Source organism: Ceratotherium simum, chromosome 22 (genome assembly GCF_057802395.1).
Source record: "Ceratotherium simum simum isolate JZ-2026a chromosome 22, ASM5780239v1, whole genome shotgun sequence".
Classification (NCBI taxonomy): Eukaryota; Metazoa; Chordata; class Mammalia; order Perissodactyla; family Rhinocerotidae; genus Ceratotherium; species Ceratotherium simum.
The window spans coordinates 25,942,153-25,956,612 of record NC_141921.1 but is presented as its reverse complement, the minus strand read 5'-3'; the positions used below and the strand labels follow the sequence as shown (position 1 = coordinate 25,956,612).

The following is a 14,460-nucleotide window of genomic DNA, read 5'->3' as shown; positions in this document are numbered from 1 at the left end:
CAACTATGACATACAACTATCTACTGGGGCTTTGGGGGGAAAAAAGGAGGAGGATTGGCAATAGATGTTAGGTCAGAGCTGGTCTTCCTCAGCAAAAAGAGGAGGATTAACATGGATGTTAGCTCAGGGTTGATCTTCCTCCCAAAAAAAAAAAAAAAAAAAAAGGATTCTTTGACAGTTTTTTTCTTTTAGCACTTTTTTTTTTTTTTTTTTTTGTGAGCAAGATCAGCCCTGTACTAACATCATCCAATCCTCCTCTTTTTTTGCTGAGGGAGACTGGCCCTGGGCTAACCTCCATGCCCATCTTCCTCCACTTTACATAGGATGCCACCACAGCATGGCTTGCCAAGTGGTGTGTTGGTGTGCATCCGGGATCCGAACCGGCGAACCCCAGACCTCTGCAGCGGAGCGCGTGCACTTAACCACTTGAGCCACCGGGCCGGCCCCTCTTTCAGCACTTTAAATAAGTCATCCCAATGCCTTCTGGCCTTCGTGGTTTCTGATAAGAAATTGGCTTGTATGTGATGAGTCACTTCTCTTTTGCTGCTTTCAAGATTCTCTTTTTGCCTTTGGCTCTCAGCAGTTTGATTATGTGTCTAGATATGGGTCAGAGTTTACCCTCTTTGGGATTCGTTGAGCATCTTTTATGTGTAGATTCATGTTTTACATTAAATTTGGGAAATTTTCTGCCATTATTTCTTCAAAATTTCTTTTGCCTCTTTCTCTTCTGTCTCTTTAACTTCCATAATGCATATATTGATTTGCTTGTTGGAGTTTCATGGATCCCTAGGCTCTGTTCACTTTTCTTCATGCTTTTTCCTTTCTGCTCCTCCGACTGCATAATTATAATTTTCCTATCTTCAAGTTTTCTTCTTCTCTATGTTACCTGCTCAGATCTGCTGTTGGACCCTCTAGTGAATTTTTCATTTCAGTTTTTGTACTTTTCAACTCCAAAACTTCTGTTTGGTTCCTTTTCCATTTGTTGATATTCTCATTTTGTTCATACTTTGTTTTCCTGATTTCCTTGAGTTGTTTGTCCATGTTTTTCCTTTGCTCTTTGAGTGGATTTTAGACAGCTGTTTGAAAGTCTTTGTCTAGTACGTCCAGTGTCTGGGTTTCCTCAGGGATGGCTGGTGTCAGTTTATTTTGTTTCTTTGAATGGGCCATACTTCCCTGTTTGTATGCTTTATGACTTTTTTCTTTTAATTAAAAACTGGACATTTGAACATTATAATGTTGTAACTCCGGAAATGAGTTTATTTTCTATTTGTCATGTGTTCTTGGTTCTTTTTTCCTTCTTTACCCATTTTCTTTTGGATTATTTTCTATAATTACATTTTGTCTCCATTATTGACTTATTGGCTTTAAAGAAATTTTTTTAAATGGGAAAAAGTTATTTTATATGTACCTACATGTTTACCATTTCTAGTGTTCTTCCTTTTGTGAAGATCTGAGTTACCGTCTGGTATCATTTTCCTTCTACTTGAGCATTTCTTTAGTGGAGGTCTGCTAGAGAGAAAGAATCTCAACTTTTGTTTGTCTGAAAAAGTCTATTTCACTTTCCTTTTTTTTCGTGAGGAAGATCAGCCCTGAGCTAACATCTGGGCCGATCTTCCTCCACTTTATGTGGGACGCCGCCATAGCATGGCCTGACAAGCGGTGCGTTGGTGCGCAACTGGGATCCGAACCTGGGCTGCCAGCAGCGGAGCACGGGCACTTAACCACTGTGCCATGCAGCCAGCCCTTCACTTTCATTTTTGAAAGTATTTTCATTGGGTATAGAATTCTAGTTTGACAGGTTTTTTTTCTTTCAGTACATTAAAAATGTTAATGAAATAACATCTTCTGACTTGTATAGTTTCTGGCAAGAAGTCAGGTTATTCTTATCTTTGGTCTTTTGTATGCAATGAGTCTTTCTGGCTTTTAAGATTTTTCTCTATCACTGGTTTTCAGGAATTTGACTATGATGTGCCTTAGTGTGATTTTCTTTGTTTTTATCATAGTTAAGTTTGTCATGGTTTCTTCGGTTTATGGGATCAAATTTGGAAAATTTCCAGTCTTTGTTTCTTCATAAATTTTTTTTCTGTCCCCCTCCCTGCTTTGTTTCCCCTGTGAATCCAGCTATAGGTGTATTAGATTGTTTGATATCATCCCACAGGCCACTGAGGCATCGTTTTTAAGTCTGTCTATATTGACTGATTTTTCTCCTGACTGTGGGTCACATTTTCTGGCTTCTTGGCATATGTACTAATTTTTAATTGGATTTTCGATGTTGTATTTTGTGTTGTCTTTTTTTTAAAGGATGTGGAAATGGAGCTTTATAGGCAGTTGTTACATGCTGCTCAGTTGATCAGTTTGTCTTGTGTTTTTAAGCTTTATTGGTAGTCTTTTCTAGGGATAATTTAATCCCACTACCCTAAGGCACGGCCCTTTTAGAGTCTTCACTGAATGCCCTGAGTGATCAGTGAGGTATCTTCATTCTGATTCATCAAATGCCTTTCAGCCCTGTGTGAACTCTGGGAACCACTGAGGTTACAGCTTCCCAGTTGCTCTTTGCCTGACTTATGAAGCTTTATCCTATACTTGTGTATCAGCCAAGACTTAAGGGAACCCCAAGCAGATTTCCTGAGTTTTTTTTCTGTGTATCTCACTCTTCTCTGAAACTGCCTCACAGTTTCCAGCTATCTCAATCTCCTTGAACTCTGCAGTCTCTTTCCTCAACTAGTGAGATTGCTATGCTGTTGGGTAACCCCCTCCCTGCTCAGTGGTCTAGAATGTGCCTCGAGGCAGAAAGCCAAGGAGATAAGTCAGGCTTGCTTCATTTGTTTCCTTCTTTTTCACTGCCTGTTGTCGGATATCTGAAACAGTTTACAACAGAAGGGTAAACCCGATCACTGTTATTCCACCTTGGCTGGAAGTTAATGTCTAACGAAATAAGATAAAAAGCTTTGATAAAGAAAATTAGGCTGTTTATAATAAAAAATTCTTAAATACACCAGGAAGATACGACCATTCTAAATCTGTATACCCCTAATAAAATAGTCTTAAAATATATAAAGCAAAATGAAATTACATGGCGAATGGATACATTCAGTATTGATAAGTCAAGAAAAAAATTAGTAAAGCAATAGAAGAGTTAAACAACATGAAGAACTTGATTTAATGGACATATGGTATATAGAATGCCATGCGCTATAATTAAAGAATACACCTTCTGGGGCCAGCCTGGTGGCGCAAGTGGTTAAGTGCGCATGCTCTGCTGCGGCGGCCCGGGGTTTGCCGGTTCGGATCCTGGGCGTGCACTGACGCACCACTTGTCAAGCCAAGCTGTGGTGGCATCCCATATAAAGTAGAGGAAGATGGGCATGGATGTTAGCCCAGGGCTAGTCTTCCTCAGCAAAAAAAAAAAGAGGAGGATTGGCAGATGTTAGCTCAGGGTCAATCTTCCTCACACACACACACAAAAAAAGAATACACCTTCTTCTCAAGCGCACATGGGACATATATAAATTGAATACATATTAAGCAAAAAAAGCAAATCTCAGTAAATTTAAAAGAATCATCAAGACTGACTACAGTGTAATTATGTTAGAAATAACCAAAAAGGTAAGTCCCCAAACAGTACTGATTTAAAAAAAAGACCCATGATTCAAATAAAACTGATAGGAATTAGATATTCAGAGCTGAATTACAATGAAAATATTAATTTGGAGGAAATTTACAAGCCTTAGGAAGATAATATAAAAGTACAAAGTCTGAACATTAATGATTTAGGTACACAGGTTAGAAAGAAAAGGAGGAGAGAAAAGTCATACAATAGAAAGAATTAACAAAGGGAAAACTTGGATCTTTCAAAATACTAAAAATATTCAAGTCTCTGGTGAGATTTCTCAAGAACAAAAGAGGACGCAAATATTATTAGGAATGAAAAAAACATAACTACAGGTAACTAAAGAGATTAAGAGAACATGAACAACTTTATGCTAACACATTTGAAAAGACAAATTCCTAGAATAACATAACTTACTAAACCTGACTCAAATAGGATGTCTGACGAGCCTTATGACCTTATAAATATATTGAACCTTATAAATATATTGAATCATCAGTAAAGAATATTCCCACAAAGAAAAGGCCAAGCCTAAATGGTTTTATAGATGAGTTCTACCAAATTTTCAATAAGTTATTTTATTCTTCTATGTACTCCCAGAAAACAGGAAGAGAAGGAACATTCTTTTGATAACACCACCAAAGAAGGATAATGTGAGAAAGTTCTGTACTTTTCCTCTATCAATTATGAACAAGGATATAAAAATTCTAAATAATATTAAAACATACCCAGCAGTGTATAAAAAAGATAATTCATCTTGACCAAGTTGGGCTTATCCCAGGAATTTACGGGTGACTTTCTGTTAGAAAATCTATAGATCTAATTCATTCCTTATGCATTTTAAGGAGAAAAACCATATATCATTTCAGTAGATGCAGAAGGATTGGATAATATTCAACAGTTATTCATGTCTACAAACTCATAGAAAACCAGGAATAGAGGAGTCTTTTTTAGCCTGATCAAAGATGTATGCCAAAAACAGTCAACACCATTCATAATGATAAGTTAGAAACTTTCCTTAAAATTAGGAACATAGCAAGGATACTCCCTATCACTACTTATTTTTAACATTGTACTAGAAATCCTAGCCAGTGCAAAAAGATAAAATTAAATAAATATTTACTTCCTAGTACTCAGTAGGGATTTCTTTTTTTAAGTATGAGAATAAGAAAGAAAAATCTATTATTTGCAGGTGATGTAATTTATCTACAAAGAAAATCAGGTTTTTTGGAATCAATAAGAATTTATCAAGGTGTCTGAATATAAGAGTAACCTCCTACCTCCTCCCCTCAGCTCCCCCCAAAATTACCTGGAATAAACCTAAAAGTTGTAGATCTTTATGGAGAAAATACTAAATCTTTATTGAAAAGCATTAAAGAAAATGAAAAAAAATGAGAGAGACACATGACCATATTTCATGGATATGGCAGTTCAGTATTGGCTAACTTTAATAATTTAATATTATTTTTAATAATTTGATTCCAATTAAAATCCCAACGGGATTTTTTAATCAAAACAATGTGATATTGGAGCAGGAAAGAAATTACCAATGGAAGAGAGTCTACATAAAACTAGACTTGGTCATAGAGGGAGATTTGCTTGATGACTAGAGTGGCGTAGTGAGAAAGGAAAGATGAGTCAGTAAACCATGGTAGGACAGTTGATTGTTCACATGGAAAAAAATGAATCCCTGTCTCATATATGCATGCAATTAAATTTCAGGTAGGTGAAACATCTGCATGGGAAAGGCAAGCTTTAAAACTTCTAGAAGACATGAAAGGGTATCTTTCTGACCTTGGGAGCATGAAAGGATTTATTAAACAAGACGCACACAGGAAAAGCTAAGTACAAAAGAAAAAATTAACTACATTATAATTAAGAACTTCTTGTTAAAGAACTTAATAAAGTGAAATTGAAAAAAATGAAAAACTACAAACTGTTAGGAGATATTTGTAACACAAATCACCAACAAATGATTAATAACTAGAATATCTAAAGAACTACCAAACAGTAAGGAAAGGACAAATAATTCAATAGGAAAATATTCAAAATACATAAACAGGCATTTTTCACAGAAGAGGAAACGTGGCTAATAAGCATGAAATCTAACCTTATTAGTAATCTGGGATGTGCAAATCATTATCTCAATGAAATACCTTTTACCCAGTAGATTGGCAAAAGTGACAATTCTGGTGATAGGATATATATCAATGGGAACCCCTTATGTATTGCTAAGCTAGAGTAAATTGGCATCACATAGTAAAGCAACGTGGTACTACCTGGTCAAGTTCAACATTTACCTGCCTACAGCCCAGCAGTTCATTCCTTAGAGCAGCAGTTCTCAAAATATGATCTGTAGACTATTTCAGAGGGTCTGGGAAGTGAAGATTAAGATGTTATTTGCCGAATCAAAATAGATTAAAGACTTGATTGTAAAATCTGAAACCATAAAGCTCCTAGAAGAAAACATAGGAAAAAAGACCTTGGTCGTGGCACTGATTTTTTGGATGTGACAACAAAAGCAAAAATAAGTGGAATTACATCAAATTAGAAAACTTGAACTAAAAGCTTCTGCACGGCAAAAGAAATGGTCAACAAAATGAAAAGACAACCTATGGAATGAGAGAAAATATTTGCAAACCATATATCTAATAAGGGGTTAGTATCCAAAATATATAAGGAACTCATACAATTCAATAGCAAAAAATAATAATACTAATCCAATTAAAAATGGGCAAAGGAACTAAATAGACATTTTTCCAAAGCAGACCTACAAATGGCCAACAGGTACACCAGAAGGTGTTCAGCATCACTAATCATGAGGGAAATGCAAATCAAAACCACAATGAGATATCACCTCACACCTGTTAGAATGGCTGTTATCAAAAAGACAAGAGATAACAGGTGCTGGCAAGGATTTGGAGAAAAGGGAAGTCTGTACACTGTCGGTAAGAATGTAAATTGGTGCAGCTACTACAGAAAACAGCATAGAGGTACCTCAAAAAATTAAAAATAGAACTACTATACGATCCAGCAATCCCACTTGTGTGAAATAAAATCACTATGTCGAAAAGATATCTGTACCCGCATGTTCATTGCAGCATTATTTACAATAGCCAAGACTTGGAAACAAGCTAAGTGTCCATCAGTGGATGAATAGATAAAGAAATTGTGGTGTATATATAAACAATGGACTGTTATTAGGCCATAGGAAAAAAAAAGAAAATCCTGCCATTGGCGATAACATGGATGAACCTTGAGGGCATTATGCTAAGTGAAATAAGTCAGACAGAGATAGATAAATACAAATACACTTATATGTGGAATCTAAAAAAACTGAACTCATAGCAACAGAGTGTAGATTGGTGGTTGCCAGGGGCGGGCAGGGTAGGGGAAATGGATGAAGGTGGTCAAAGGGTACAAACTTCCAGTTTAAGGTGAGTAAGTTCTGGGGGATCTGATGTACAGCATTGTGACTATAGTTAACAGTACTGTATTACATACTTTAAAATTGTTAAGACAGTAGGTCTTAAACGTTTTCACCCCCCCAAAAAAAAAGGGGTAACTGTGAGATGATGGATGTGTTACCTAACCTTATTTGTGGTAATCATCTTGCAATATTTATGTATATTAAAGTCACCATTTTGTGACTTTTAACTTACACAATGTTATATGTCAATTATATCTCAGTGAAGCTGGAAAATAATGTTTTTTTTTCACTGCGAAAGATTCACCCTGAGCTACTTCTCTTGCCAGTCTTCCTCTGTTTTGTATGTGAACTGCCACAGCATGGCCACTGACAAGTGGTGTCAATCTGTGCCCGGAAACTGAACCCAGGCCACCGAAGCAGAACACACCAAAGCAGAACACACCAAACTTAACCACTAGGCCAGCAGAGCTGGCCCTGGAAAAAAAATTTTTTTAACATGTTATTCACCATTTTCACTATGTTGACATTTGCACCGATGTTGCAAAAGCAGTGGTAAATGGATAAAAGCACTGGTGCCTTAGCACAAATCAAGGCAGTGGCACGAAGCTGTACTAATAGTCCATGTATTCTTCACCACCACTCACTCACTGTTGGAAAAAAAAAAAAATGCTAGTTTCACTTAAGAATGTCCTTCATGAAATTGTACAAATCCAAACTTTGAAAAAGTGTCTGGAGGAAATCACCTGTGGGCTTAAGCTAAACTAGATACTTTTTTATTTTTCATTTTATTTTATTTTTTTCAGTTTAACTCTTTTTTTTTTAATTTTATTTATTTTATTTTTCCCCCCAAAGCCCCAGTAGATAGTTGTATGTCATAGATGCACATCCTTCTAGTTGCTGTATGTGGGACTCGGCCTCAGCATGGCCAGAGAAGTGGTGCGTTGGTGCGCGCCCGGGATCCGAACCCGGGCCGCCAGCAGCGGAGCGCGTGCACTTAACCGCTAAGCCACGGGGCCGGCCCGTAAACTAGATACTTTTTTAATTGACACTGTTTTTATTTGAAAGAATGACTTACAGACAAACTGGTTATTCAGGCTTAGGTATTGGGCTGACATTTTCCCAAAATGTGTGAAGTGAGTCAGTATTTGTTGTCAATGATAAAATTTTAGCTTTCAAGCAAAAATTAGAATTTCAGAAAATTTGTATCCACCACTTAGTTCTCAATAACGTTCCAATAGATTTGTAATAGGAAAAAACTGGGGAGGAGTGAGGGAGACCAACAGAAAAATGGATAAATAATGATGTATTTATTCAGTGAAACAATATAGGAAGAATGAATGATATACAGCTCCATGCAAAAACGTGGGTGAATCTTAGAAACCCAGTGGAGGGGGGACAATTCTCAGAAGACTAAACACAGTATGATACAATATTTAGGGATATACATATATGTAATTAATAAAAACAGATATTGGCAGTTCAGGATAGCAGTTTTCTTTTGGCTGGAGTTAGAGTAGGGATGGGGAAGCCTGGGATAGGAGAAGAGCCCACAACTAGATGCGGGCATATTGATAACGTTCTAGTTCTTAGATTTGGTGGTGGGTTTACAGATGCTTATTGTATTATTTTGCTTGGTAACGTAACATTATGTTTCATCTTTTTGTATGTATCAAATATTAATAATTTAATAAATTAAAAATTTTTTTAATTTAAAAAATAGATGGACATAATGGGTCATTAAAAAAAGATACATCATATACCACTGAACTATATTTCAAAAATAAATATATTTGAGTTTATTGGGCAAGTCATATAACTGTTTCCTCTCTTGTCTTGGAGGTGATCATAGCTTGTGAGAATTTACCACGTGCCTAGCATTGTTCTAAGTAGTACTTCACATGTATTAATCTATTTAATCTTTCTAACAACTGTGAAGTAGGAACTATTATGTCTCTCTCTGTTTTAAGGATGAGATCCTAAGGCATAGAGGTTAAAGTAACTTGTTGAAGGTTGGACAGCTAACAAGTAGAAGAGCCAGAATTTGAACCCATGCAGTCTGGCTCCAGGGCCTACACCTTTTAACTACTATGCTTACATCAATTGCTATAATAGCATTTATTTAACAAGCTTATTATAATTAAAGGAGACTTCGTTTGTTGGTGTGGGGGTGGTACTAGAGATGTCAGGTGCAGTTATTGAGATTATTAGGCCTCCTTGAGAAGCTGTGGTCCCCCTGAGTAGGGGAGGATGGGTTGGGACATAAGACCAGTGAAAAGGAAAAGCTGCCTTCTTAAGAGCCTTTGCCAATGTGATTGTATCTTCCCTTTTTCTAGAGACCATGGCGAGCCCAGGGAAAGATAATTATCGGATGAAGAGTTATAAGAACAATGCCCTAAACCCTGAGGAAATGAGACGAAGAAGAGAGGAAGAGGGCATTCAGCTCCGGAAGCAGAAGCGGGAGCAACAAGTGGGTTAACTGGAGTATTCTCAAACATACTATTCAGGGAAGTGATCCAACCGCCATGATTGGCCTCCAGCTTGCACTCTCACTTTCCCCTTAGGAGGAGAGTAGCTTAGCTCTATGGGCCGTTCATCCAGTCTCCTTTGTTATAAAGAAATATTGGAAGCTTTGAGAAAGAGAGAACCAATCCCTTATTCCTTTTCCATAATTTATAACAACTTAGACATCATTTATGTCTTCAATATAACATTCTGGTTCTAGCCCCTTCTCTCTTCTTCACCCTGTAGTCATTGTTGACCTGGCCTTCAAGCCCCAGCCCAAGCCTGGCACTTTAAAAGGTTCATCAGCCATTCTGGGCTGCCTTACTTCTATTTCTTGAGTCCATTCTTTGTAAGTCTCCCTAGGACTGAGACTATATTAATGCCTCATCATCTGCGCTCCACCACACGCCACCACCAAATTAGCGCTTTGCCCAGGTCTAGATGCAGTCACCTAACCTGCTTTTGTCCACCCTCTTGCTTTACTGTTATTCTTTCCTTCAAAGCCTTTTATACCCATCACCTTTTATACAAAGGGCAAAGAAATCTTTAAAGATTTTCTTGCTTATAAAAATGTTCTCTTAAAAAATGCAAACAATTAGATATAACATATAAAGTCTTTGAATATCTTTCCATGTCAGCATATTAAGCTTGGCATTTTCTCAACTATGCTGGCATTTCCTTGACAGTTATGCCATAATTTAACATTGGGTCATTCTTTGTTTCAGTGAGTAGTCTTATCACCATCTCTTCTCTTTACTTTCAGCTTTTTAAACGAAGAAATGTGGAGCTGATTAATGAAGAAGCCGCCATGTTCGATAGTCTCCTCATGGACTCCTATGTGAGCTCTACCAGTGGGGTAAGGTCCTTACATGTGCTTTAGGTAGGCCTGGGAAGTACCTGCTTCTACAGAACAGAAATCAGGCAGTTCACGTCATCTAGTAGCTTTGCCGACAACCATGTTAAGCTCTTTCTTCCATGGGCCCTTTTGTAGCTGATCAGCCTAAGGAGTCAGTAAGGATTCTTCTCTCTTGGAGACACTTGAGGAGGCATTTAAGGGAAGCCATCAGTTGCCTCAGAGGTTAGGAATCACTTTCAAATGTCCCAACTTGAAGCAGCCATGGAGTAAACAAACAGCTTCTCCTGAGCCTGCTGTTATGCTATTCTCTTGCCCTCAGGTCTTTAGAAAATAGGATGCCAAGCAGGATTGTGTGCTCATATCTGGCTCTAGTTTGGGTTTGCACAGTCTTGAACTTGTTTTATGTTCTAGGAGAGTGTGATCACAAGAGAGATGGTGGAGATGCTCTTCTCTGATGATTCTGACCTGCAGTTAGCAACTACACAGAAATTCCGGAAACTGCTCTCCAAAGGTACAAAACCTGGTTCTCCCTAGAGAGGCCCTACATGATTTAGACTCTTGTTTCTTCTCACTGACCTCATCAACTACTTCCCTTCCCTCATTCTACTCTAGCCCTACTGGCTTTGGTGTTCCTTTGACAAGCCAGACACATTGTTACCTTTACGTGGCTATTCCCTCTGCCTGATATCCTCTACTTGCAGATATCTGTGTGACAGCTCTCTCACTTCTGTGATCAGATCCTACCTTCTCAATGAAGCCTACCCTGACACCCTATCTAAAGTTGCAGACTACGCCCCACCCTCAACATTTTTAATCTCCTTGCCCTGCCCTATTCTTTATTTAACCCTCTACACTTATTACCTTCTAACACAATAGAATGTCTCTCCTCGCTGTCTCTGAGGACAGAGACTTTTGGTTTTGTTCACTACTGTATCCTCAGTACTAGAACTATGTCTGGCACATAGTTTGTGCTCAATATAAATTTGATATATGAAAGGAAAAATACTTCTTGCCTCAGTATTAAGCAGTCCCCCCAAGAACAGATTGCTGGTCTTAGAAGGGAAATGTTTAAACTAGGGCTGCTCATCCCTTGGGCTTTCGTCTCTCCCTTTCTTACTTGCTTAGGTAAGTAAGGTTGCTTGCTTCGGTTCAGTAAGCCAAAGGTGAGCATACTTAAATTAGGATTGGCTTGGACCGGCCCCATGGCTTAGCGGTTAAGTGCGTGTGCTCCGCTGCTGGCGGCCTGGGTTCAGATCCTGGGCGCGCACCGACGCGCCGCATGTCCGGCCATGCTGAGGCCGCGTCTCACATACAGCAACTAGAAGGATGTGCAACTATGACATACAATTATCTACTGGGGCTTTGGGGGAAAAAAAAGGAGGAGGATTGGCAATAGATGTTAGCTCAGAGCCGGTCTTCCTCAGCAAAAAGAGGAGGATTAGCATGGATGTTAGCTCAGGGCTGATCTTCCTCACAAAAAATATATATGTATATATATTAGGATTGGCTTTTCCTCCATAGCATCCCAACTGTATTATACAGTTCAAAGGTGACCAGCTTGGGGCCGGCCCAGTGGTGTAGTGCACTCCACTTCAGCAGCCCAGGGTTCAAGAGTTTGGATCCTGGGCACAGAAGCATACACCACTCACCAAGCCATGCTGTGGCAGAGTTACACATAAAATAGAGGAAGATTGGCACGGATGTTAGCTCAGGGACAATCTTCCTCACCAAAAAAAAAAAAAGATGACCAGCTGTTGTTGAAATTATCTCACCAAAAGGGAGTTTGGGAATGTTAATAAGGATGGTCAGGAGTTTCTAGGAAGGATGGTGGGCTAACCCCAGTGAATGCATCAGCCAAAGCCTCTCCTGACTTCTCTCCTTCCTTTTTCCCTCCTCCAGAGCCTAGTCCTCCAATAGATGAAGTTATCAACACTCCAGGAGTGGTGGATCGGTTTGTGGAGTTTCTGAAGAGGAATGAGAATTGTACATTACAGGTGAGGCCTGGGGTGCAGGGGTACCATATGAAACGCCTTCATCCAAGAAATTGCAGTGAGATGTTTCTACAGACACAACTCTCAGGAACTAGACAAGCAGTATGAGGAAACATTTAAGAGAAGCTATCAGTTCCTTCAGAGGTCTTGGCCTCAAATAAGAGGGCCAGAATCTCTTACCTAAAACAATCTCAAAGGAAGGATAACAGAATATGATGACTGAACCTTCAGTTATAAATCGGAATTTCTATCCCACTTCTTGTTACCTGCGTGACCTGAGGCAAATCATTTAGCCTTTCTGGGTCTCTCTTCTCAGAAATGGGTGATGAGTCAATTCATTGGAACTTACTAGAAACTCAGCTGAAAGGGAGTTTAAGAAACTCATCTTACTCTACACCTGGTTTCAGAAATGAAGAAAGTGAAGCTCAGGAAATAAAAAACTGACTTGCTCAAGAACTCATGGGTGCTATGGTAGTGCAGACTAGACCTGGGACCATTGAAGCCCAATTCCATCTTTCCATTGTGTTACATCACTACTGATACCTCTTCCTGCCATTTAAAGAGGAGAGATGAAAAGGCATGTGTTTTGATTTTTTTTAGTCAGGAGCAAGAGGCTTACTCCTCTTGCTGCCTCTTGCTTACTACCAGGCCAGCTGGTAGACATTGTTGCTCTGTCTGGAATGACCTCTCAATCATGACTTAATCTCACTTTCAGTTTGAAGCTGCCTGGGCTCTAACGAACATTGCCTCTGGAACTTCTCAGCAGACCAAAATTGTCATTGAAGCAGGGGCTGTCCCCATTTTTATAGAGCTGCTTAACTCGGACTTTGAGGATGTACAGGAACAGGTAATGCTTGAATTTGACTTGATTCTTGATGGTACCTGTGGTATAATGAAAAATATATTTGGTCTTTGTTCCCAGTTCCTGGCAAAGAGCTCCTAAAAACCTGAGAATTTTCTGAGTGATAGGAGTGTATTTTGTTATTTATATAATGAGCCCCTTTGGAACACACCTGAGTCTATACTAATGTGATGACTCAGGGTGGGGCCCCTAGATAGCCTTAGGATGGGGCTGAGGGGTGGGAGGGCTGATCGTTGGAGAGTGGGAACTCTCAGCCCTAACCCTCCAACCTTCCAACCTTTCCTCACCCCTCCACCCCAACCTTCCCAGGGAGGTTAGGAGGGCTGGAGATAGGGTTATAAAAACTTTTGAACAGTGAGATTCAGAGAGCTTCCAGGTTGATGAACACATCGATGTGCTGGGAAGGTGGTGTGCCTGGAGAGAGCATGAAAGCTCTGTGTCGCTTCTACTCCTCACCCCATACCTTGCCCTATGTATACTCTTCCGCTTAGCTTTTTGAGTTGTATCCATTATAATAAACTGGAAAATGTAAGTAAAGTGTTTTCCTGAGTTCCATGAATCATTCTAATGGTTACTGAACCTGAGGAGGGGATTGTGGGAAGTCTTGAATTTATAGCCAGTCAGTCAGAACTACAGGTGGTACCTGGGATTTGCAACTGGTGTCTAAAGTGGGGGCAGCCTTGTGGAACTGAGCCCTTAACCTGGGGCTTAACTGGGGGGTCAGCGCTAACTCCAGGAGTTAGTATCAGAATTGAATTGAATCATTGGACATACAGTTGGTGTCAGAGAATTGGTTTTTGGTGTGGGAAAAACTCCACACATTTGGCATCAAAGGTGGTATTGGAAAAAAGACCACAGTATCCATTTCTACAGATCATAGAGATAAAGACACAACTTCCATTTTTTTCCACTGAACTTTTGCTGGTTGGATAGAAATGGAGAGTGGTACTGGAATTTTTTCCTCCATTACTACATATAAGGTCAGTCCTGTGAGCCTACAAGAATGCAACTTTTCAATCACTTCCTCCTTTTCTAGGAGGTGGGGATAGGGAGGTCTTGGTTTGGCTTCTCTGGCTGCAGTACAGATATCAGCCTGTCTTCCCCACTGAATCAGGAACTCTCAGAGGAGAGGTCCTCACAGAGCAAGTGCTCGATAAGGATGTCAACAGGGTGGGTACCTGAGCTTGCTTTGTGTATCTCAGGCCTTGA

At 39.3% G+C, this 14,460-nt stretch overlaps 1 protein-coding gene across 2 annotated transcripts in view; it reads left to right on the top strand.

Annotated features, from left to right (window-relative positions):
• The window catches only part of KPNA6 (karyopherin subunit alpha 6), a 57,330-nt gene that overhangs the window by 30,811 nt on the left and 12,059 nt on the right, over nt 1-14,460 (top strand). For both annotated transcript variants that reach the window (XM_014784099.2, XM_087446381.1), the window contains exons 2-6: nt 9,374-9,507; nt 10,306-10,398; nt 10,810-10,909; nt 12,298-12,392; nt 13,105-13,236. In XM_014784099.2, coding sequence (XP_014639585.1) covers nt 9,374-9,507; nt 10,306-10,398; nt 10,810-10,909; nt 12,298-12,392; nt 13,105-13,236 — 554 coding nt within the window. The remainder of the gene's footprint in view (nt 1-9,373; nt 9,508-10,305; nt 10,399-10,809; nt 10,910-12,297; nt 12,393-13,104; nt 13,237-14,460) is intronic.